General features: G+C 36.6%; 1 protein-coding gene across 2 annotated transcripts in view; it reads left to right on the forward strand.

The window, feature by feature from the left end:
- NAB1 (NGFI-A binding protein 1) overlaps positions 1–26,384 on the forward strand; it is a 54,465-nt gene that overhangs the window by 16,067 nt on the left and 12,014 nt on the right. For both annotated transcript variants that reach the window (XM_053665179.1, XM_037162957.2), the window contains exons 3-4: positions 10,810–10,943; positions 13,244–13,295. In XM_053665179.1, coding sequence (XP_053521154.1) covers positions 10,810–10,943; positions 13,244–13,295 — 186 coding nt within the window. The remainder of the gene's footprint in view (positions 1–10,809; positions 10,944–13,243; positions 13,296–26,384) is intronic.

A 26,384-nucleotide genomic window follows, 5' to 3' on the forward strand; every position in this document is an offset into this window, starting at 1 on the left:
TTGAGTTTTTATAAATTCCTAAGATTAATGAATTAATGAATGTTACTTCTTTGTCTTCAATTTCCAAATAAGGAAATATATGCCTTATTAATTAACTGTTGGTAGTATTTCTGAGAGGCTTTTTAAAATATATAAACCCCATGGACAATCTTCTTTTAATCTTTCAAGACAGAGAGCTGTATGTAGGTCACTGGCGGATGAAAGATGTAGGAGCTTATCTACATCTGAAAAGATTTTTTTAAACTCTCACAATTATGGAATGAATTATTGTTATAAATACTTTTTTTATAAGCTAAAGAATCAGTGCTCATCTTAGGAACTGGCTAGGGATGGCCTGGTTTATAGGAGTCAGATCATGAAGATAGTGTGAGGGGCTGAGGCTTAGAACTACACTGATTGCTGGTGTGAGGGGCTAAGGCATAAACCCGGAAGCAGTACTAGAAAGAAGTGCAGGCAGGCATTGTTCCATCTATCCAAAGAAGTGTTAGCAGGTATGTGGTAAACTAAACAGTCAGATGTTAAATCAGTGAATGGATGAAAAGCAATAAACTACAATTTGAGAATAGCAAGGCAGTAGAGAATGTAGGAGCTCGTAATATTTAGAAACAAGTAAGTGGAAAACTTGGCATAATAGAATATTTCTCAGCAGATAGCAGTCTCTAGCCAAGGTAGCTCTAGAACTCAAAAATAGGAAGAGGAAGAGGGGCATGTATATAGATTGAGTCATTCGGTAGATTGTAGACCTAGTAGAGCTTCTGGAGGAATTGGAGTGTTAAGCACATTATCGAGATAAGGATGATGATAACTTTATAAGGTCAGTTTCCATTGTAGTATTGAGAAGTCAAGGCTGAGTGTTTCATAGGAGTTCAACAGTCTTAGTTTTGAGAGAGGAAGAATGCTGAATCTGGGAACCCTATAGACCTGAATACATTTATTAGTAAGATATGCTTTATTCTGAAGTCTAAGCTTAGAATGGATAGGTTTCAGCATCTAATACTTAAACACAAACCGTGGCCATTTCCTTTTCATCATTTCAAAAAATGGATTATAGGACTTTTAGGGTAGTCTGTTTCTTTTTCATTTTATTTTAATTTCTTAAAATATTTTATTTGTTTTTAGAGAAAGGGGAAGGGAGGGAGAAAGAGAGGGAGAGAAACATCAGTGATTGGTTACCTTTTGCACACCCCCAACTGAGGACCTGACCCAAAACCCAGACATGTGCTCTGCCTGGGGAACAAACTGGCATCCCTTCAGTTTGCAGGTTGGCATTCAGTCCACTGAGCCACACCAGCCATGATGGTAGTCTGTTTTTGGGCCACTTTTGTTAAGTCACATTTTTCTAAGAATATGTTCATCTAGGTTTACAAACTCACTAGCATAAAGTTGTTTGTAGTTTTTAAGCTCTAATATTATTTTTATAGTTAAATCCATTTTCCCCTGATCAGTTTTGCCAGAGGCTTGTCAATTTCATTAATCTTTTCAAGGAGCTGCAAACCAGAGCCTGTGGCCAAATTTGACCTGCCTCCTGATTTTGTAGATAAACACTGGAGCACAGCTCATACCCATTTGTGTATGTGTGTGATTGCTTGTAAGCTATGATGTCAGAGTTCAGTAGTTGTACCATAGACTATGCTGGCCTGGAAAGGTAAAATATTTTCTGTTTCACCTTTTGCAGAAGAAAGCTTTCTAATTCCTAATCTTTTTCAAGAAGCACCTTTTGATTTAGTTGATACAAACTTTTTGGTTCTTAGTTGTGCTGTATGTGTGTTCTGTTTTCTTAGTTTATTTTATTATCCTTATTTAAGTTGGGTGCTTAGTTAATGATTGCTAGTTCTCTAATGTAAAAAATTAAGGCTCTAAACTCTCACTATGTATTGAATTAGCATCCAAAGTCTTAATACAAAGTTATTCTTAGTATTTTTCAATTCTGATTATTTCTCTTTATAATTTATTTGCTGACTCTTGAGTTATTTAGAAGTGGGTTTTTTTCATTTTTCAAGTATGAGGGTTTTTTCTTCATTATTTTTCCTAGTGATTTCTAACTGAATTATATTATAGTCAGAGAACATAGCTTGCATATTGCCAACCCTTTAAAATTTGTTGAGATTTTAGTAATGGCCCAGTATGTAGTGAATGTTTTCTTAACATGTTTCTGCAGTTGTGGTCAAAGTGTTCTGTGTATGTCTGTTTCAACAGGCTTATTAACTCTGTCCTAGTGTTACTTTTTTTTTTTTTTTTTTACTTGCTCTATCAGTAACTGAGAGTTGTGTGTTAAAATCACCTACTGTGCTCTGGCTGGTGGGCCTGTGAACCAAAGGGTCACCAGTTCAATTCCCAGTCAGGGCATGTGCCTGGGTTGTGGGCCAGGTCCCTGTTTGGGGGCATGTGAGAGGCAACCACACAGTGATGTTTCTCTCCCTCTCTTTCTCCTTCCCTTCCCCTCTCTCTAAAAATAAGTAAATAAATATTAAAAAATATGAAATTGCTTATTGTAATTGTAGAGTTATCTATTTCTCTTTATATTATGCAATAACCTTACATATTAGTCTTTAATAATGCATTTTGCTTTAAAAACCTATTTTCTTTAATAGTAATGAAAATACAAGTGCTTTCTTTTTGTTAGTAATTGATCGTTAGAACTTTTTTATAATCTTTTACTTTTAAGTCTTTCCTAATTCATGTTTTAGCTATATCTTTTATAAATACCATTAGTTGGATTTTTTAAAAATTCAGTCTTACATTTTTTTTCCTCAAAAATTTATTATTTATTTAGTTAGTTTTAGAGAGAGGGTAAGGGAGGAAGAGAGAGAGAGGGAAGCATCAGTGTGTGGTTGCCTCTTGAGTGCCCCCTACTGGGGACCTGGCCCACAACATAGTCATGAGCCCTGACTGGGAATCAAACCTGCAACCCTTTGGTTCACAGGCCGTCATTCAGTACACTGAGCCACACCAGCCAGGGCCTAGTCTTAACATTCTTTGTCTTTCAACCAGAACATTTGGTTCATTTACATTTATTACAGTGACTGATATTTTGAATTTATTTCCATTAATTTGTTTTGTATTTCTCCCCCTTTTCAATTTTTTATATCTCAAATTGACCATCTGGAATAAGTTTACTTTCAGCCTGAGGTACATCATATAGAATTTTCTTAATGAAGTTCTACAAAGGGCAAGCTCTGTCCTCTCCACCCCACTAGAAAATATTTTGCTCCGATTTTTTTTACCCTGATTCTTATTTTAAGCTGTTATAATGGAAAACAAAGTAGAAAGAATAATACAATAAATTCCCATGTTGCCATCACCTAAATTAAAAATTATCAACCTTGTTTCATACATAACCCAATAATTTCTTAAATAATAGTTAGATATAAAAAGTTGATTATATTCAGTTATTTTACAGAAGAATAGAGCATACACAGGTCTTGCTCTGTATTTCCTCTCTTTTCCCTTTTATCAAATTTATTGGGGTGGTACTGGTTAACAAAATTATACAGGTTTCAGGTGCACAGTTCTATTACATATCCTATGGCCTCTGTATAGTGTGTTCGCCACCCCAAGTTAGGTATCTTTCATCACCGTTTATCCCTCTGTACCCTCACTACCCTCTCCTGTCCCCCCAGCAATTACCACACTTCTGTCTGTGCCCAGGAGCTTCCTCTCTCCCTCTCCCCTGTCTCTCCCTCTCTTCTCTCTCTCTTTTTTCCCTCAATCCCTCCGTTAATCAATTCCTCCTAGGACTGTTTTCACTTTGTCCCATAGATTTTGGGTTGTTGTATTCTCACTTTTATTTGTGTAAAAGTATCTTTTTGATTTCTTCCTTGATCTCATTGTTAACACATTCATTGTTTAGTAACATGTTATTTAGTCTTCATGTCATTGTGTGATTTTCTTGTTTTTTCTTGTGATTAATTTCTAGTTTTGTACAATTATAGTCAATAAAGATGTTTGATATGATTTCAGTCATATCAAATTTATTAAGACTTGTGTCCTAAGATATGTATTCTAGAAAATATTCCATATGCACTTGAATTCTGCTGCTTGGGAGTCAAATGCTTTGAAGATATCTATTAAATTGATTTGCTGTAATGTATCATTTAAGGCTGCTGTTTCCTTGTTGATTTTCTGTTTGGAAGATCTATCCATTAATATCAATGGGTTGTGAAAACCCCCTTCTGTGACTGTATTACTGTCAGTCTCTCCCTGATGTCCATCAAGATTTGCTTTACTTACTTAGGTGCTCCTTTGTGGGATGCATAAATGTTTACAAGGGTTATGTCCTCTTGTTGGATTGCTTCTTTTATCATTATGTAGTGTCCTTTGTCTCTTACTGTAGCCTTTTTTTAAAAAAGTGTTTTGTCAGCTGTAAGTATTGCTACCCACCTTTTTTTCCCCCTTTCCATTTATTTGCATGAAATATCTTTTTCCATTCCTTTAGTTTTGGTCTGTGTGTATCTTTTATTCTGAGGTGAATCTCTTGTAGACACCATATATATGGATCTTGTTTTCTTATGCATTTAGGTAACCTGTGTCTTTTGATTGGAACATTTAAGCCATTTACATCTAAAGTGATTATTGATAGGCATGTCTTTATTGTGATAGGGGGTTTTCACAACCCATTGATATTAATGGATAGATCTTCCAAACAGAAAATCAACAAGGAAACAGCAGTGATTATTGATAGGCATGTCTTTATTGTGATTTTTAACTGTGTTCCTTTGTGTTGTTGTCATTGTCGTCTTCTTCCTTCTCCTCCTTGATCCTTTAACATTTCTTGTAATAGTGGTTTAGTGGTAACAAATTCCCAAAGCTCTTTATTTCTCCTTCCATTTTAAATGAGCCTTCCTGGGTAAAGTATCTTTGGTTGTAGATCCTTACTTTTCAGCACTTTTAATGTTTCATGCCGGTTCCCTGTGGCCTGAAATATTTCTGTTGAGAAATCAATTGATAGTCTTATGGGAGCTCCCTTGTAGGTAATGGTCTGTCTTTTTCTTGTGGCTTTTCAGAGTCTCTCTTCATTGCCAACAGTGCAGTGATGGGGTGAGGGTGGGGGTTGTGGATGGAGGTGGAAGAGAGTATAGGCAGGATAAATGGTAATGGAAAAAATACAAAAAATAAATAACTGGCAAGTTTGAAATATGAAAAAAATTTCTCTGGGTTTTTAACCTTTGCCATTTTAATTATGATGTGTCTTGGTTTGGGCCTCTTTGGGTCCATCTTGTTTGTGACTCTCTGTGCTTCATGGACTTGTGTGTCTTTTTCCTTCACCAGGTTAGGGAAGTTTTTGGTCATTATTTCTTCAAATAGGTTTTTGATTTCTTGCTCTCTTTTCTTCTCCTTTTGGTACCCTTGTAATGTGGATGTTGTCTCAAGGTCCCTTAAACTATCCTCATTTTTTTTAAATCTTTTTTCTTTTTGCTAGTCTGATTGGGTGTTCTCTTCTACCTTGTCTTCCAAATCACTGATTTGATTCTTTGCTTCATCCAACCTACTGTTTATTCCTTCCAGTGTATTCTTCATTTCAGATAGTGTATTCTTCATTTCTGACTGTTCTTTTTTTATGGTGTCTATGTCTTTATTTTCATGCTGTTGAGCATCCTTATAACCATTACTTTGAACTTTATATCTGATAAATTACATTTCTCCATTTAACTTAGCTTTTTCCTAGAGATTACTGCTGTTTTTTTTAATTTGGGTCTTATTTCTTTGTCTCCCCATTTTGGCTGCTGCTCTGTGTTTGTTTTTATGTATTAGATAGATGTGCTATGACTCCTAGTCTTTGTGGGTGGCCTTATGTAATAGGTGTGGCCTGTGGGGTCCAGTGGTGCAGTCTTCTTGATCACCTTAGCCTGGTGGTGCATAAATGTCCCTTGAGTGGATTATGTGGGCCTTCTTCTTGTAATTGAGTCTTCATTGCCATTGGCCTGTTCATGCATGGGATTGACCCTTAGGCTGGCTGACTCTGAGGTTCATCCCCATCTACAGCATGTGAGCTGCTGTGCAGGTAGGTGCTGATCACTCCAAGGGGAATTTGCCTCAGCAGGGTTTGGTGCCTGCTGAGATCTCCCTTTGGATATATTGCTTGTGGAGCTTGTTGGATCTTACTCTGATATTGTCTGAAGCTGGGTTTGTTGGTTCTGAGCCTCTTGGGAGGGTCTCTGGTGCAGACCAATGTAAGATGCTACCTGTGACTGGTCCTCTGAAACCTGTTAGAGCTACAAGTGATCCACAGTGTGGCTGCCTCTGCTGGGCCCGGGTGTGAGTGGAAAGTATCAAGGTGCATACCAAGCCCATCTTTTACTAGCACCAGGCTTGGGGGCAGGTCAGCAAAAGTCCTAAGGCATCCTGACATCTGCCTTGGCCTACCTCTGCCTTCTGGCTACCCATTTGGCTCAGTCATTGAAAGAACCTCTGGCTGTACTCCCCAGCAGTGCATAAACTCCAGAGGGTGGGCCTATTGCTTTCCCCCATGCTAATTCCACATGGAAGGGAATTCTCCATCCGAAAGATGACATCTGCGGTATGGGAGAGGGACTCAGCATGGGGATCCTGACTGCTGTTCCTTCAGCTCCCTTCCCAGAGCCACAAACCCCAGTTCCTCCTCGTGTCTCTAGTCTGCTCTGCCTTCCCTCTGCTGGAGCCCAGGTTCTGGCTGCAAACAAAATTTTGTGTGGTGGTCCTTTTAAGAAGGTGCTGGTGTCTCTAGCAGACTCTCATCTCTTTCTGATGGGATAAACTCTTTCTTTCCACAGCCTGGTGTTATGTGGGCACCTCTTCCTAGCTCTGGTGCCCTGAGCTGGAGAGCCCAGCTTGGGGTTTAGATCCCACACTGCTCAAAGGGAACTCCCCACAGCCAAGATATCTCTCCGGCTGCTGCCTGTGGGAGTGGATCCAGCCCTTTTTGTGTCTCTGCTCCTCCTACCAGTGTCAACATGGTTTCTTCTGAAAATCTCTGGTTATAAGACTTCTCTTCAGCTAGTCTTCAGTTGTTATTCAGGATGCTTCTTTTATAATTCATTTGTGATTCCAGTTTGGTCCTGGGAGGGCTTGAGGGCAGCTTTCACCTACTCCACTGCTATCTTGGGTCTTTTGTCCTGATTTTTAATTGATAATTACTCTGGGTGTCAAATTCTATATTGTCGGTTATTTTTCCTTAGCAATTGAAGATACCATTTCCTTGGCTTTTGGCTTTTGACTTTTGACTTTCATTGTTGTGTTTAAAAGTCAGTGCTTATCTGATTATTGTCTGCTTTTGAAATTCTGTTTGTCTTTGCCCCAGTTTCTTCTCCTCTGATTTCTCAATTTTTAAAAAAAATTTTTTTACCATATTACTCTTTAGTCATGTTTTCAACTTTTATTTCTGTAAGTGAAATTTTTGACATCTGATTCTATTATCTGTTTTTTTCTGCTGGTTTTTACTTTTGATGATTTTTGTTTTTTGGATGTTTTATGATTTCTGTCTATGATCTCATTTTTCTTGGAACTGTGGGACTGTTTTGAGGCCTAGGAAGGAAAGGGATTCTCCTAGAAGTTATTTGCATTTGCTTCTACCAGGTACCTATACTGTATACACAGTGCAATTCTGGGGCCCTGTGAAAATAAAATCTCAAGACTACTTAGTGTGAATTGGGGCTAAAAATATGAGGGCTGATTTGGGTTATGAAACCTCTAGAGAGTATCTTCTGTTCTCTCCCACTCGGTACCAAGGTTCAAGACAAGTAGTTTCCCTTGCATTGCCCCTGGAGGTAGAGGTGTCTTTCTAAGTCAGCCTTACATTGGATGTATAACACTGGGATTTTGCCTTTACTGAGGAGAGGTCTTAGACCCCTCACTTTTGGTGGATCCTGGGTGTTTCCTCTCACTACCTTCCCTCCACACTCACTTTTTCTCTCACTACTCTCCCTGCACTCTCACCAGCCACACTAGGCTGTGAAGGTTGAAGCTCAAGTTCATCTGCTTTAGCAACCATCCTTAATGTACTCCTATGAGATACTCCCTTCCTTCATTTTGTCCTCAACAGTCCTTACTGTTTTACTGACTCATTGATGTATTTAAAATAATGTGTTTCCCCTCTACTTTATCCAAAAATTGTAGTTGTTACCTGTGAGAGGGGCCAGTCAGTACCCACACGACCCCGTGCCGGAAATGAAAGTCCTGGTTACCTCTTGAGCCTCCCTGCCGCACAACATTCACATAGTGTCTTTCTGCTGACAGTAATGAACCTGAAGGCCTGATCATTTGATTGTTAAAAGTTATGATTTTAGCTACCAGTAAGGAGACTTTTAAGTCCAGTTATAATGATAGAAAGCAAACTTGTAAGAAATTTTTTACATGAAGCTATGAATGGAATTTTGGTATTTTTAGCCACGAAAAGAGGAAGTGGAGGAAGTAAGTAAACCAGTTAGGGAGAATATCTTATTTTATACTTTTCACAAAATTAGAAACTTAGAATTTAAAAAACCCCAGCATGGTGACACAGTGAGCAGCCATTGTTTTTCAGTATTTTATTATCATTTGAAAAATGTAATGGTTTTAAAAAAGTATTTATTATCATTTAAAAAAAGATAATGGCTATTGATTTAATTACTAGTGACTGGCATCATGTAATCTAGAAAACATTGACAAAAAATACATTTTTGATAGGGAAGTTTGATGATGGGCTTCTTACTGTAACTTGGGGTAAGCTATGTATTTCTCTGGCCTCAGTTTTTCTACCAGAAAACTCCCTGAGGGCTTGAACAGTTCAGTCTACTTTGTCTCTTGGAGCCTGAATTCAGTGACAAAGAATGTGTTGTGTTGTTTTTCTTGGTAGGATGATGGAAGGAATACTAGAACATTGTTTTTAGTTTATGTTGAAAAGTTGTTTTCTATGGTTGTGCATGAGCTGGTACTGAAATGTTATCAAATAGTATTTAAATCAGCCTCACTCTGGACATTCAACTACCTCCCATTTTTCTTAGAAGTATTTATTGAGCATCCAGTCAGTGCCAGATGTTAATGTAAACAAGCCAAATTTCTGCCTTAATACATGGTATAAGTAAAGAATATTAATGGAAAAGGGAGATTACAAATAATTATTCATATTTGTGTTTATATGTACACAGAGGAATATTGGAATCATATAGATCAAAAGATATATTAAATCATTTTTGGTTCACAGGCCAGCATTCAGTCCACTGAGCCACAACCAGCCAGGGCATATTAAATCATTTTTGATGGAAAGATTGCATGCTGTATTTATTGTCTTCTTTTGCTTCTCTGTATTTTTTTTTTAAACTTAAGAAAAATTATTGTTAATAAAATGGGATACCTGAGTCAGGAAAAACAGTAAATGCCTGATTTCTTTAAAAAAAAAAAACAGGAACTGTTACTAACAACGAATTTGTGTCCAGTGTGTCTCCTCATTTACTTCTTGTTACAGTTTTTTTGAGGTAGTGCTATCCCTGTTGGGCCCTGAGAAAACAGACGTCTGCCATCAGATTCCCCCCTTTTTTTTTTTGCCATCAGTCATGTTTTGAATGAGCCTGTTTCTTGCTTTTTTCTTTTAATCCTCACCCCAGGAATATGTTTTTATTGATCTAAGAGAGAGAGGAAGAGAAAGAGAAACATCAGTGTGAAAGAGAAACATCAATTTGTTGCCTCGTATACGTTCCCCCATTAAACTCACAACCTATATATGTGTCCTGACTGGGAATTGAACCTGTGACCTTTTGGTGTGTGGGACAGTACTCAAACCCACTGACCCACCCGGCCAGGGCAAGAATTCTTGCTTTTTAAAAAAAATCTTGGCAGTTCTACATCTATTTAAATTGACAAAATTATGTGGGGGAAAAATGTTTTAGTTTATTAAACAATTACAGGTTTTGAGTTTCGGATAACATTTACTATTTTAGATTTTAGTACAAGGTGTTTGGTCAGCTAGCAGCTCAGCTAGCAGTTAAATATTCTATACTGGCAATATTTAACTGTTAGATGAAAAAGTAGAATTAGATGACTCTTAAGAGATTCGGTGACTCTAAGACCTTACTTTTCCAGTATAGCTTAATTTGTAATAACCATTCTTACTGTTTTAGTAACTATTTTAACTAAAATAATTTAACTTTTATTCCTTGAGGAATTTTCGTATCAGTTTACATTGAAAAAAAAAATCTACCGGACCGTGTATACTCACTTTTAGTTAAGGAAACATTATCACCATATCACATAGTCAAATCCCTTGGCTTTTTAGATAAGAAAAATGAGATGCAGGACATTTTTTACTTTTTATTTTGTTTTACTTATTTTCTCATGCCTAAACAAAAAATAAATAAAGCACAGATTGCCCTGGCTGGTGTGGCTTGCTTGGTTTGAAGTATCTCATAAACTGCAAGGTCACAGGTTCAGTTCCCAGTCAGGGCACATGCCCAGGTTGCAGGTTCAGTCCCCAGTTAAGGTGTGTGTGAAAGGCCCCTGGTCAGTGTTTCTCACATTGATGTTTCTCTCCCTCTCTCTCTTTCCCTGCCCCTCTCTCGAAAATCAATAAGCATGTCCTTGGATGAGGATAAAAACATACATATATACATACATAAAAATCATATAAATAAAACTAAGATGACTATTTTGATCAGTTTGAGTTCTGAGAGATGGCAGATGACTTGATTTTCTTTTGAAATTATGCATTAAGACTAATTAGTAGTAAAGACCATCCTGATTTTTATCAATTATGACTTCAGTATATAATTATAGGACTTTTTTATATTCTTCAGTGAAATATTTTATATATTGATGAAATAAAAATGTTTATAAACTTGAAAACTTTATTTTGCTATGCAGCTCACTGTGAATGAAGCGGCTGCCCAGCTCTGTGTGAAGGATAATGGCCTCCTGACAAGAAGAGATGAACTTTTTGCCTTGGCTAGGCAGATTTCTCGAGAAGTCACTTATAAATATACTTACAGAACCACCAAGTAAGTTTAACCAATTGGCAGTGCTTTTGCATTACTCGATAGAAGTAGAGCTTGAAATACCATCCACTAATAGTATATAAGAATGTCTGAAAAAAGTGTGATTGTAATTTTCTAAAATTAAACAGTAGAGCGACCTTTTCAAAACTTTATTGCTGAAGTGTTGTTGTTTTGTTTAATTCTCTTTGGTGTTTCCTTTAAAAAAATAGTTCCATAACACTATAATATTGTTCTGGTGGGGTTTTAGACATTCTCTCATATAGATGCTTTGGTTTTGGGTATAATAGGGAGTCAGCATTTATAGACATATTTATATACCACTAACTACAGGAAATTGAACTTTCAGAAAGCAAATTAGTTCCTTTTATAGGTGTTTGCAATCTAACGAGATTAACTAAATAGATAAAAGTATTGCATTGACCAGTATTTAAGGGAAAATTGGAAGATAATTTTTTTACTAGCAAGTGGAATATGGAACATGTTTGAAATTTAAAGAAAAACTTCATGTTAAAAAGCAGTGATAGTTTTAAAATTTAACATAAACACACCATATTACTCTTCATCTTCTCCTCACTTATACCCCAAGCGTTGTCTGTAGTTTTGGACCATTCTGATTATGTTCACTCGGTTCCACACGAACCCTGATTTCCAGTGCACCGTCATTGTGCATGGCAGGGCTTCTCTCAGTAGATGCAGATGGTCATTTGCATTAGAATAACTGAGCCTGCATTGAAAAGCCACATCCTGAGCACCTTCCCAGTCCTAATAAATCACAGTCTCTGGGGATGGAGCCTTGGAATGCGAACTTTGACAAGCATCCCACATGATTCTTGTGCACATTCAAGTTTGAAAACAACCCTTATAGGCATTTGCTGTCATCACCATTATTTTTCTAACTCATAGCTGCTTCATTTTTTACCCAACTCAAGAGCTCACATATTTACAAACTGACAAGTAAAAATATTCAGACTAAATAAACAGGGTAAGCATATACAGGAATATGATAGGATTATTTCTAAGGTTTTTTTTTTTTTAGAGTTGGTTACTCAAGAGCTGATTTAATGATTTTTCATTTCTAATACAGAATTTTTCTTAGGGTGCTTTATTTAAATAATTTTAATCAAAGTCATATGTGCACATTATTTAAGAAGTTGCATCATACACGAGGCTTATAATGAAACTCAGCAGTTCCCCTTCTCCACCCCTTTTTCCCTTCCCCCTTTTTAATGCAGCATCGCAGAGGCAACTACTCACAACAGTTTTTAGCTGTTTCTTGTAGTATTTATATTTATATATTTTTAATTAAATATACTTTGAAATACATAATTTAGAAGAAAAACTAAGTATATAGGTAATACAAAAACTTGCACTCCCATTCCCATCTCATTTTACCTTGTACCTTGCACATGCAGGGAAATAGTTTCTCATTTTTCACCTTTCTTAAAAATCAATAGGTAGCATGTGTCTACATTATTCTATGTTTTTCTTTTATTTTAACATGTCTTATACATTATTCTGTATTTTGCTTTTATTTTAACATGTCTTGGAGCTCTTGCTATAAGTATTGGTATATATACATCTTCATTATTTTTTACACTTGCCTGGTATTACACTGATGTATCATGATTCATTTAACTAGTCCCCTATTGATGGATTCTTGAGTTGTTTCTGGTCTTTTTCATTATAAATAATATCATAATAAATACCATTGTGCATATCTTATTTTGTTGATTCTGAGATATACTTTTTTCACATTTTAAGATCTTTTATATGAAGATGTAACTTACAGTTGATGGCTTGCCATAGTTTAATTGGCAGCAGTAGTTCATGTATGTGTAGGTAGCTCTGTGCATTAGATTCCCAGCAGAGAGATCTCTAGGTCAAGGGGAAATGCATCTGTCATTTCAGTAGATGGATAAAATGCATTTTAATCTCATGTAGCTTCAAGTATGCATCTTAAGTGGCCATTGTTGTCATTTTTGTCCTAAATCCATAAAGGGATATTATAGAATACAGTCCTCCTTGATTTTTTTCCTTTTTCATTATGTGATAATACTTATTACTTTCTATATGGGGAGTTCTATGTAATGGTCTTTTAAAATATATAATATAATTGTGTGTGTATATTTTTAATGTTAATTTAGACATGATGAAAAGTCTAGTTTCTATTATTTCATTGTTCATTATACATGTTTTATTTTTGTTGTTAGGGTTTCAGGGTTATGTTTTGGTGGAAGTTTATAGATTGAGCTGGAATAAAATTTCTTTCTCAAGTTTTTCTCTCTTTCTCCCATTTCCCTCAGGTCCAAATGTGGAGAAAGAGACGAATTATCTCCAAAGAGAATTAAAGTGGAGGTATGATTATATACTTTCTTAGAGTAATAATGTTTGCTTTAGTAGTTCACACTAAAAAAAGGATGGTGCCATAAGCTAGTGAAAAATGTAAATTGTAGAATCTTTAAAAAAACCTTTTTTTGCTTTGAAGTATCTGTAGTAATTTGAACTAGGATACTAAGAAAATTCATAGAAGAAAACAACAATTACAAGATTGATGTCTAGTCAGTTTACCAAAGGTTCATTTGTAAATAGGTGTTGATTACAGATTTAAAACTGTGCTCGTTAAAGTGTTTTTTAAATAATATTATTTACAAATTTAATCATCTTGTCAAATGTTTTTAGAGGAGCTAAGATTTAATTTCTTTACATTCTCTCCGAAGGAAATTACAATTTAGTAGGTGCAAACTATGGAGACTTCCCTGTGATTAAAGCCCCTTTTCGAGGGTCATAGTTGAGGCCCTCCTTCTGATTTTCGGCCTGCCAGTGGTAAGGTGGAAGTTGAGCAAGAAAAATATGCTTTTCCTAGGGCTCTCAGAACTGTAGGATAGTTTGAGAACTACTTTTTCTTAATTTGGATTGAATACAGTAGTCCCCTTACCCCAGCTATGTTTTCACTTTCCACAGTTTCAGTTACCTACGGTCTCAGTTACCCACAGTCAACTGCAGTCTGAAAAGATTAAATGGAAAAATCCAGAAATAAACAATTTCTATGTTTTAAATTCTGTACCATTCTGAGTAGCATGATGAAGTCTTGCAGTGTCCCATCTAAGACATGAAACATCCCTTTGTCCAGCGTATCCATGCTGTGTATACTGTCTGCCCAGTAGTCACTTAGTAACTGTCTAGATTATCAGATTGACTGTTGCTATGTGACAGTCCTTGTATTCAAGTAACCTTTATTTTACTTAATAATGGCTCCCAAGTGCAAGAGTAGCGATGCTGGCATTCAGATATGCCAGAGAGAAGCTATGAAGTGCTTCCTTTAAATGAAAAGGTAAAAGTTCTTGACTTACTAGGGAAAGGAACAAGTATGCTGATGTTGCTAGGATCTAAAGTAAGAATGGATTTTTTTATCTGAAATTATGGGGTAGGGAAAAGAAATTTACGTTAATTTTGCTGTTGTACTTTAAGATGCAAAAGTTAGATGCAAAAGTGAGTGATAAGGGCTTAGGTAAGATGGAAAAGGCATTAAATTCATGGGTGGAAGACAGGAACAGAAAATGTGTATCAGCTGATGGCGTGTTGTGCCAGAAAGCACTGAGCCTGTATGAAGACTTCAGTAAGGGTGCTGCTAAAATGAGTGACACCAGGCCATTTTCTGCGGGTAAGAGATGGTTACACAGATTCAGGAATAGGTTCAGGCTGAAAAAATGTAAAAATTAATGGAGAGAAAAAGAGCACATTCACATAACTTTTATTACAGCGTATTGTTATAATCGTCCTTTCTAAATTATTAGTTATTATTGTTGACCTCTTACTCTGCCTAATTTATAAATTAAACTTTATCATAGATATGCATGTATAGGAAAAAACATTGTACATACAAGGTTCAATACTATCTGCATTTTTAGGCATCCACTGGGGGGCTTGGAATGTATTCCTTGTGAATATAGGGGTGCTTTTTTAGAAGTCAGTGTGTGGCAGAGTGGATATTTTGAAGTTAGGTGGCACCTTTCTTTTTTTCTTGGGTAGGAGATACGGGTCAGTACTCCTAGTCATTTGTTATTTAACTTCAAGTTAAAGAAAGTAGGCTGTGTTCGACTATCTTAAATATCCATCATCAAATTATTCTTACAAAAAATCTGTTTATATGGAACAATATTTCATTTATACCAAAGCCACAGTTATCTTTTAAAATCATAAATCCCCTTCTTAAAATCTGCACTTTGTCCTGCGGCATCTAAAACCCTACATGATCCAACTCTGGCTTGTATCTTGAACCTCATCTGCTACCACATTTCCCCATTCTTTTTTTTTTAATTCTCATGTAAGGATATTTTTATTGATTTTAAAGAGAGAGAGAGAGACATTGATTGGTTGCCTTCTATATGCACACTGAGCGGGCATTGAACGTACGACCTAGGTATGTGCCCTGACCAAGAATTGAACCCGCAACCTTTTGGTGTAAGGAGGCAATGCTCCAACGGACTGAGCCACCTGGCCAGGGCATGTTGTGCTCTTGTTACTGTGTCCCAGCTTCATGGACCAATTTTCTGTATCTGGAACGTGCTAAACTCATCTGTGCCTCAGCACTCACTGTTATTCCTACCCAGATCTTGAGATTTTCACATGGTTTCAGCTCATGGCTGAGAGTTCCCTCTGACTTCACTGTCTCCCTTTCTAAAAGGAACACCCTTACCCCAAAATCACATTTAAGCTCATACTTATGGCTTTGTGTAGTTTGTTTTGTTAACACTTAACCAGTATCTGCAACTATTATATATTTGTTTTTAATTTATTATCAGTCTGCCTCCTTAAATATGAATAGAGCTTATTATCTGTTTATCTCCTATTTTATACTGAATTTATAATAATGACTACACTTAAGAGGCACGTAATGAAATCTGTTACATGAAGTAAGGAGTATGTATGAGTAAACATATTTGACTTCTAAAATCTTTATCCTAAGTCACTGGTTCTCAAAGAAGAATTCTGTCCGAAAGGGGGCACATTTAAAAAAAAAAAAACTATGATTATGTTTGTAATCAACCTCACTGTTAACTCTGGAGTAAGGGTTAAGATGGGTTGCCTCAGATACCACTCAAAAAGTTTTTTGATACTATATAAAAGGCCATTAAAAATTTATCTTAAGGCGTAAAATAGTTTTATCCTATTGCGACCAAGATAACAAGTAAGAGAGGCTCCCTGTGGATATAGCTGTTAGTTCTTCTGCCCCCGAAAGGAAAGGCAGGTAAACTCAGAAACTGATAAGAAGGCAGGTTCCATGGGAGGATTTAGAGGAAAGAAGGTACAAAAGCTACCCAGTGGCCAGTAAAGGTAGTTAGTCAGCTGCTACGCTAGAAATTAGGTCCACATCTCTTTCTGCTGCTGGCCCTTAATGTGATCAAGATTCAGGCTGCTCTCACATTGAAACTCCACCTTCCTTTTTGTCTGTCTTCAGAGGTCAATATTGAACATTAAAATTTGAGATCACAAATCTCATAGAGTGTTTCAGCTCTAGTTTTTCTTCTTAGACTGTATTGATAAGTCTTTCTGACTCTCTGAATAGTCCTGATCTGAAATTTAAGCAAAATGTTTTTTGTATCCAGTTACAGTATTTTGAGTTTCTTTTTAATAGCATGGAGTATTGGGTTATAGCATTAGATGAGGCCTTTCTATTCCTTTATATATATTTCACTAGAGATAATGGAATTAGAGATCTAAATGGTAAGTTTATTATTTTACTGGAATTCACAAAGCTCTTTAAACAATTCTGAATTTAGAATTAAGGTAATCACTGGTTCCTTTTTGTGAATAACAGTTCTAACCCTTTCTAAATAAAACAAGTGACTAATCAATCCCAAGCTTCTTTAAATGCTTTTGTAGACTCTAAACTCTTCATTTTGTTTCCCAGAACTAAATAGGGGTTCTAGCTTTGAATTTAGGACAGCAGTTTACTTTTTTTGTTTGTATTTTAAATTTTGTTTTATTTTTACTTATTTTTTTAAAGGAACTTATTTATGTATTGCAGGGCATCAGTAGCTCTTCATAGTGTATGTGTGTTACATATGTGTGTATACCTACATACTATATAGTGTAATTTGCAAAATATACAATATTGGCATAAATCATTGTCTAAATTATTTTGTGTACTCTTAGGTAAAATTTGAGATACAACAGCTATTCATTTGGTTTTGGAAATTGAAACAGAGGTAGTTAGTGTTAGCAGTAGAGGGTTACTACTACTTTCTTAAAACTTTTGACCACACATAAGTGCTTTGCTTATGTCCACCTTTTGTGTGGCCACTGGGAAGGGGGAGAATTTCTGGCATGAGAAGAGATTAGGGGAGGTTCTGTTGAGGAGATATCATTTGATCTGGATTTTAAAAGAAGGATAGGATTTCAGAAGTTACAAATGTGGGCTGGAGGGTAGAGGGGCATTACAAAGATATACTAGCATGGGCAAAGACAAAGAGGTGAGAAAATACTATGCATGTTTCAAGGATATTGAGACCAGTTTGTCCAGTGTATGTGAGTGACACAAAGGACTTCATAAGTAAAATTGGAAATACTTTAGAATTCTTTGAACTTACTTGTTTCTCTTCACTTGAATATTTCTTTTGTGATTCTTAGCTTATTAATTCTCTATTAAAAGAAAGTAATAAAAAGATAAGCTTAGCTCTTTGTGAAGTATAACAGAGTACTAATTCCTAGACCTAAATTAATGAGACACCTTTTTTCTCTTTTCCTTTTCATCTTTATTTTTCCAAAATTGTTGACAGTGACATATGATCATACATGCCAAATTGCTGACTTTTTTTATTTTAAAAAGATAATTTTTACAATGAACAAAAAAATGTAATGCCCAGTAAATAAAATAGAAATGACATTATAACAGACATGTAAGGGAAAGAATAACACTCTCTTCTATGTCATTGTCTGTACATATGATACACTAATAAAATTAGTGCTTTGTTGAGCTCAATAAGATGTTTTCTTGTTGCTAAATGCTTTATTTTCCTGATTTCTTCTGAAAGATTGGATGAAATGAAGTATTAAAATCCTTGTCTGATTTTTCTTATTATGTAGCAGGTTGTTTCCCTTAGGGATATTTGGCTATTTATTTGGTGGTTGTGGTGGTGGTTGTTTAATCAGTGTACATGTTGTGTTACGGTTCTCAGAATAACCTGTTGTCCTGAAATACTGCTTTCTACAGGGCATATTAGACATTTAAAAAAAGAATTTTGACTTTTATAATTCCTAGAACGTATGAGATAGACACAGAATGTATGAGATAGATCTCATAACTTGGGGAAGCCTTAGGGTGACCCATCACTTGGAATGAGGCCTCTAACGAAAGCACTTCTTCAACCTTCTGTGTTAGTGAGCGAGGTTTGGGAATATTTCTGCCCAGGATAGATAAATAGCTTATCCACTTGGGATGTCTACCCTATGTGTGAGTCCACTTTCAGCTAAAACGAATGTGGATTATGTTAATTCCTTTTTGTCAGAGACTTCAGGTTTGTAAAAATATTTTGTAATTGTAAAAATAACTGCTGGGGCCATTGTAAAAATAACTGCTGGGGCCATTGTAAAAATAACTGCTTCCTATTGAATACTTTATATGTCTGTCCCTCTGAGGGAAATTTATTATCACATGCCTTCTTGTCCACCCTATATGCAGGCTGTATGGTTTTTATTTTACAGCCAAGGAGAGACCCAGAAAGGTTCAGTAACTTGTCCAAGTTGCCATATTGCTATCTAGTAGCCGAACCAGGAGCTTCAAATCTACATCTGACTCCTAAACTTCAAAGCAATACAACCTTTCTGGGTGCTAATGGACATTCACAATGCACCTTAGGTGTGAAAAACACTATTAGGATTATACTTTTCTTCCTGCTACTATGGTATGAAGGGCAGAATGTGCTGGCAACTGGTAATCTTTGAAGACGGGGGAAAGAGTGGCAGTCACCATTTTCTTATCCAAGGGACCTTATCCAATAAACAATAAGGCTTGAGTAGAAAACTTATCAATATAAGTTATACTATAAACAATATAAACTTAATATAAATATAAGACATTATCATTTGACATATTGTTTTAAGTGAGGAAGAACTATCGAGAAGATAAACAGTAAATAAAAAACATTAGTTTGATTTATTCATATTGTACCCTATGACAGAAAGTATTTAAGATAGTTTGACAACTAGTTAAAGGAGATGAAAAATCAAGAGCCAAAGCCCTGGCATTCTTGCCTTCCCCTCATTTTTTTGAAACATTATTTAAAAGTAGATTTAGTTTATAATCTTTTCCATTAAGAATATACTGTGTTCCATGAACAAATCCTGTTATTGCCTTTAATGTCACAAGTAATAGTATCTTAGAAGGAGAGGAAGAATCTGTAAAACATCCAGTCTCAGGACCGGTGATGGTAGCTGACTAGACGGGCTGTTAACTGTTCATATCTCATCTGTAAATTTCCTTCTTTCAGTGCAATTGCTGGAGACTAGGCAAAGAGATGGGAGGTAACAGCATTCTTGATCCTGTGTGGGCTGGGAGTGCACAGCAATCAGAGATAAGTGCATGAAAGAGATGAAGTTTGTTAATAGAGACCAGAAAGTCAGAGAATTGGGGTTTGAAGAAGAAAGACTTAGAGGAAACATCTGCTCGCAGTTCCAGTAGGGTGGGGGTGGGAGCATGAGGAGGGTGGGGGAGGAGGGTCAGAATCCACCTACACTGTTACTAAGCTTGTTGAAAAGAAAGCTGGTCTAATTTGATGTAGATTCTTCCCCTCTGGATCAGAAAAACAGAAGCATTGCACTCTGCTATTCATATAGAAAGTGTGAGTAGAAAAAAGGAAAACGCACGTGTGAGACTGAGAACATCTGCTGGAACAAGTCATATTAAAGACAGCTAAGCAGTAACTTTAAAAGCAGTTTGCTAGTATTTGGTGGGAAGCTTGAGGAGGAATAGGGATGGAGACCAGTGCCAATGGGATGAGAGCAATTAGGTCACAAATAGCATCCCTCTCTGTATCTTTTATTTTCTCAGTTCTCAGACTCAGAGTCTTGCCAGTAAGGGAACACTGTGATTAATGGCAGCCGCCAAGAATATGACATGAAGATAAATTGTTCATAGCATAGTACAGCTGGTTCCTGGGGGAAAAAAGCTTGAGAGACATAACAAGAGTCCTGTACCAAACATAATGTGAAAGAGACCATTTCTTGGTAATATTCTCACTTTTATTTCTCAGTCATATATTTTGGGTTCTTAAAAACTACTTTATATGTCATGAAGTGATAGCTACTCAATCCTGTAATTTTCCCATCCACAGTGAACTATCAGAGACTGGGAGGAAATCAGAATGACTAATGTGCTCAGTTGCAAGGACCACTGATTACTTACTGTTATTTATTGTTTATTTTGTGCCTTTATTTCTCTTTATTAATGAGAAAGCAGTGTCCATTTTCCAAAACCTTTCACATGTAGAGTTGGACATTCCCCCTTCCAGTTTTTCTGTGTTTTTTGTGCTTAATCCTGCCAGTGGTGCCACCATATATTTTTGTATAGCAATGTACACTTTTCAAAGATTTACCATTTGTATTTCTTTATTTAATCCCCACAAATCTTCATTGGCCCATAATGCAGAACATTTTACCTCCATTTAAAAATTCGGGACACTGGAAATAATGAGGTTAACTTTTTTGCCTGAGATCACACATCTAATTCCTAATGTAAGACTAGATCACTCCTTTCTCATTCTGAGATATCAGAGGTTCTGGCCACGCTGCCCTCCATTCAGGGCACAAGCCTTGGTCCTGAGTTTCTTATTCTAATGAGTGTTTCCACCAAACTCCTGGTTGCTAAAGCCTTATGTCTGGAATTCGTGTACTTCTCTGTTGTATCTGTCACTGTCCCGGGCTAGGCCACCGTTTTTGGTCTCCAGTCGCAGCCTCTGACCAGTTCCCTACCACCACCCTAGAACCACCCCTGATCCATTGTCTCCATCACATCAGATGGGGTTGGATTTGCTGAAATGCAGACCTAGTCAGTCTCTTCTTTGAGACCTTCTATGTCTTCACTTTGCATTTAAGATAAAAACTAAAATTCTTAACATGGTTTACAAGGTTTCACAAACTTTGTCCCTGTGTATCCAGCTGCTTCTCTCACCACTCCCTCTTTCTCAGTGTATTCCCTATGTTACCTATATTAATTATTTTTCTAGCTTCTCTGGTGTATCCTGTTCTTTTGCCTTCAGGCCTCTTTATATACTGCTGTCCTACACTAGAGACACTCTCTTGTCTCAGGTGTCAGACTAGGTGTCATATTCTCCAGCCTTCCCAAAACAGTGCCCTCCGCTCTGCATCTCTTCGTTTCTCCCTCTAGACTGTATTTATCATCAGGGCAGGAGTTGTCGTACCTCTAGCCTTGATTGAGTACAGAGTGTAGAACCTGTTAGGCAAACAAGATATTTTTGTTGAATGAATATGCAAGTATTTCCAGTTTTCCATTGTTCTTTTCACTAAAACAGTTCCTCACCAATATAGTCAATACTCTTTTGCTGGTTTTATTGTTATTTTTTTACTTTATTTCGTTATTTTTCAAGTACAGTTTTTTGTCTATTTCTCCCATCCCAGTCTGCCCCCGCCCCCCCGCCCCATGCTCCCCTCCTCCCTCCCATTTCCACCCACCTTAGTTCTCCTCCCTGTGTCCTTCCTATTTGTTCCGCCAAATCCCTCCCCCTTTTTCCCCTTAAATTCCCTTTCCTCTCCCCTCTGGTCACTGTCCCCCTGTTCTCTATTTCAGTGTCTTTGTTTTTATTCTGCTTGCTTGTTTGTTTTGTTGTTTAGCTTCCTGTTAAAGGTGAGATCATATGGTATTTGTCTTTCAACACCTGGCCTATTTCACTCAGCATAATGCTTTCCAGTTCCATCCATGTTGTTGCAAAGGGTAGTAGCTCCTTCTTTCTCTCTGCTGCATAGAATTCCATTGTGTATATGTACCACAATTTTTGGATCCATTCATTTACTGATGGGCACCTAGGTTGCTTCCAACTCTTGACTATTGTAAATTGTGCTGCTATGAACATTGTGGTGCATAGGTTCTTTGAAATTGATGTTTTAGGATTCTTAGGATATAATCCTAACAGTGGAATTGCTGGGTCAAAAGGCAGGTCGATTTTTATTTTTCTGAGAAAATTCCATACTGTTTTCCATAATGGTTATACCAGTCTGCAATCCCACCAACAGTGAACTAAGGACCCCTTTTCCCCACACCCTCTCCAACATTTGTTGTTGGTTGCTTTGTTTATGATAGCCATCCTGACCAGTGTAAAGTGGTATCTCATTGTGGTTTTAATTTGCATCTCTCTGATGGCTAGTGATACTGAGCATCTTTTCATGTGTCTCTGGATCCTCTGTATGTCCTCCTTGGAGAAGTGTCTGTTCAAGTCCTTTTCCCATTTTTTAATTGGGTTGGTTGTCTTCTTAGAGTGGAGTCGTGTAAGTTCTTTGTATATTTTGGAGATTAAACCTTTGTCTGAGGTATCATTGGCAAATATGTTTTCCCATACAGTTGGTTGTCTTGCTAATTTAATACTGTTTTCCTTAGTCACGCAGAAGCTTTTTATTTTGATGAGATCCCATTTGTTTATTCTTTCCTTTATATTCCTTGCTCTAGGGGACATATCAGTAAAAATGTTGCTGCATGAAATGTCTGAGATTTTCTTGCCCATGTTCTCTTCTAGGACTTTAATGGTGTCACAGCTTATATTTAAGTCTTTTATCCACCTTGAATTTATTTTGGTGTATGGTGTAAGTTGGTGCTCAAGTTTCATTTTTTTGCATGTAGCTGTCCAGTTCTCCCAACACCATTTGTTGAAGAGGCAATCTTTACTCCATTTTATGTTACTGCCTCCTTTGTCGAATATTAATTGACTGTAGAGAGTTGGGTTGATTTCTGGGCTCTCTGTTCTGTTCCATTGGTCTATGTGCCTGTTTTTATGCCAGTACCAGGCAGTTTTGATTACAGTGACCTTGTAATACAGTTTGATATCAGGTATTGTGATCCCTCCTACTTTGTTCTTCTTTCTCAAAATGGCAGCTGCTATTCCAGCTGATTTATGGTTCCATGTAAATTTTTGAAGTGTTTGTTGTATGTCTGTGAAATATGCCCTTGGTACTTTAATAGGTATTGCATTGAATCTGTATATTGCTTTGGGTAGTATGGACATTTTGATGATGTTAATTCTTCCAATCCATGAACAAGGTATATGTTTCCATTTGTTTCTGTCTTCCTTGATTTCTTTCTTTAGGGCTGTGTAGTTTTCTGCATACAGGTCTTTTACCTCCTTAGTTAGGTTTATTCCCAGATATTTTATTTTTCTTTTTGCTATATCGAATGGGATTTTTTCCTTGATTTCTGCTTCTGCTGATTCATTGTTGGTATACAAAAATGCCTTTGATTTCTGGATATTGACTTTGTAACCCGCTGTTTTGCCAAATTCATTAATTAGTTTTAGCAGTTTTTTGGTAGAGTCTATAGGATTTTCCACGTACACTATCATGTCATCTGCAAACAGTGAAATGAAGTTTGCTTCCTCCTTTCCTAGTTGGATGCCTTTTATTTCCTTTTCTTGCCTGATTGCTGTGGCTAAAACTTCCAATACTATATTGAATAAAAGTGGTGAAAGTGGACATCCTTGTCTTGTTCCTGATCGTAGTGGAAAAGTTTTTAGTTTTTGCCCATTGAGTATGATGTTGGCTGTAGGTCTCTCATATATGGCCTTTATTATATCGAGGAATGCTCCCTCTATTCCCACTTTGCTGAGTGTTTTTATCATAAATTGGCATTGTGCCTTATCAAAAGCTTTTTCTGTGTCTATTGATATGATCATGTGGCTTTTGTTTATGTGATGTATTACATTTACTGATTTGCGAATATTGAACCATCCTTGCATCCCTGGGATGAATCCCACTTGGTTATGGTGTATGCTCTTTTTGATATATTGTTGGATGTGATTTGCCAATATTTTGTTGAGGATTTTAGCATCTATGTTCATCAGCAATATTGGCCTGAAGTTTTCTTTCTTTGTTGTGTCTCTATCTGGTTTTGGAATTAAGATGATGCTGGCTTCATAAAAAGAATTTGAGAGTTTTCCATCCTTCTGGATTTTTTGGAATAGTCTGTGGAGAGTAAGGGTTATCTCTTCCTTAAATGCTTTGTAGAATTCTCCTGTGAACCCATCTGGTCCAGGGCTTTTGTGTGATGGGAGTTTTTTGATTACTGCTTCGATTTCTTTTGCTGTTATTGGTGTGTTTAGGTTTTTTGCTTCTTTTTCACTGAGTTTTGGAATATTGTATTTTTCTAGAAATGTGTCCATTTCCCCTAGGTTTTCAAATTTCTTGGCATACAGTTCCTCATAGTAATTTCTTACAATTCTTTTTATTTCTGTGGTGTCAGTTGTAATCTCTCCTCTTTCATTTCTGATTGTGTTTATTTGTGTCCTCTCCTTTTCTTGATGAGCCTACTTAAAGGCTTGTCTATTTTATCTTCTCAAAGAACCAACTCCTGCATTCATTGATCCTTAGAATTGTGCTTTGAGTTTCTATGTCATTTAATTCTGCTCTAATCTTGGTTATTTCCTTCCTTCTACTTGCTCTGGGCTGTCTTTGTTGTTGTTCCTCGAGTTCTTGCAGGTGTAGGGTTAGGTTGTTTGTTTGAAATGTTTCTATCTTCTTTAGGTAGGCCCATATTGCTATAAACTTCCCTCTCAAGTCTGCCTTGGCTGTGTCCCGTAAGTTTTGGGTTGTTGTGAGATCATTTTCATTTGTTTCCAGAAACGTTTTTATTTGTTTCCTAATTTCATTTTTGACCCATTCGTTGTTTAATAGCATACCATTCAGTCTCCATGATTTTGGGTGCTTTGGGTTTTTTCCTTTGGGGTTGGTTTCCAATTTCAGTCCCTTGTGGTCAGAGAAGATGCTTGGTATGATTTCAATATTCTTGAATTTGTTGAGGCTTGTTTTGTGTCCTATCTTGTGGTCTATCTTTGAAAATGTTCCATGAGCATTTGAAAAGAATGTGTACTTAGCTTCTTTGGGGTGAAGGGCTCTATATATGTCAGTTAAGTACATTTCATCTAGGGTGTTGTTTAATGCCACAATATCTTTTTTGATAATTTGTTTGGAAGATCTGTCAATTTTTGATAATGGGGTGTTAAAATCCCCTACTATAATTGTGTTGCTGTCAATATCTTTCTTGAAGTCCTCTAAGATTTTCTTAATATATTTTGGTGCTCCTATGTTTGGTGCATGTATATTTACAAGGTTAATGTCTTTTTGGTGGATTCTTCCCTTGAGTATAATGAAGTGACCTTCTGGGTCTCTCTTTATGGCCCTTCTTTTGAAGTCTATCTTGTCTGATATGAGAATTGCTACCCCAGCTTTTTTTTCTTGTCCGTTTGCTTGGAAAACTTGTTTCCAGCCTTTCACTTTTAGTCTGTGATGGTCTTTTGTCCTGAGGTGGGTCTCTTGTAGGCAGCATATGTGTGGGTCATGCTTTCTTATCCATTCAGCTATTCTGTGTCTTTTGATTGGAGCATTTAATCCATTTGTGTTTAAGGTTATTATTGATAGGTACTTATTCATTGCCATTTTTGTACCTGTGTTCCTCTCTGTTTCCCTCTTTTCCTTCCTTTCCTTAAAGCAGTCCTTTTAGTATTTCTTGTAGAGCTGGTTTGGTGGAGGCGTATTCTTTTAGACTTCTTTTGTCTTGGAAGCTCTTTATTTGGCCTTCTATCTTGATTGAGAGCTTGCTGGGTAAAGTAGCCTTGGTTGTAGGCCTCTGGTTCTCATTACTTGGAATATTTCTTGCCAGTTTCTTCTTGCTTGGAGTGTTTCCATTGAGAAGTCAGTAGTTAACCTTACTGAAGCTCCCTTGTATGTTACTTCTTTTTTCTCCCTTGCTGCCTTTAAGATTCTCTCTTTGTCTTGGAATTTTGCCATTTTGATGATGATGTGTCTTGAAGTGGGCCTCCTTGGGTTCCTCTTGATTGGGACTCTCTGTGATTCCTTTATTTGTGTGACTTTTTCTCTTATCAAATTAGGGAAATTTTCTCTCATTACTGTTTCAAATACGTTTTCTATCCCTTGTTCTTCTTCTCCTTCTGGTATTCTTATTATTTGGATATTATTACATTTCATATTGTCTTGCATTTCTCTTAATCCCTCTTCATTCTTTCTGAGCCTCTTTTCATTTTCTTGCTCTTTCTGTGAGATACTTTCTACTTTGTCCTCCAACTCACTAATCTGATCCTCCGCCTCATCTATCCTACTTTTGAAACTGTCTACTGAGTTCTTCAATTCGAAAATTGTATTCTTCATTTCCTCTTGTCCCTTGCTGATATTTTCTGTTTCCTTTTTCATGTTCATATAGTTTTCAGAGAG

This window comes from Artibeus jamaicensis, unplaced genomic scaffold (genome assembly GCF_021234435.1).
Source record: "Artibeus jamaicensis isolate MK-2021 breed Jamaican fruit bat unplaced genomic scaffold, CSHL_Jam_final contig_391, whole genome shotgun sequence".
In the NCBI taxonomy this organism is placed as follows: domain Eukaryota; kingdom Metazoa; phylum Chordata; class Mammalia; order Chiroptera; family Phyllostomidae; genus Artibeus; species Artibeus jamaicensis.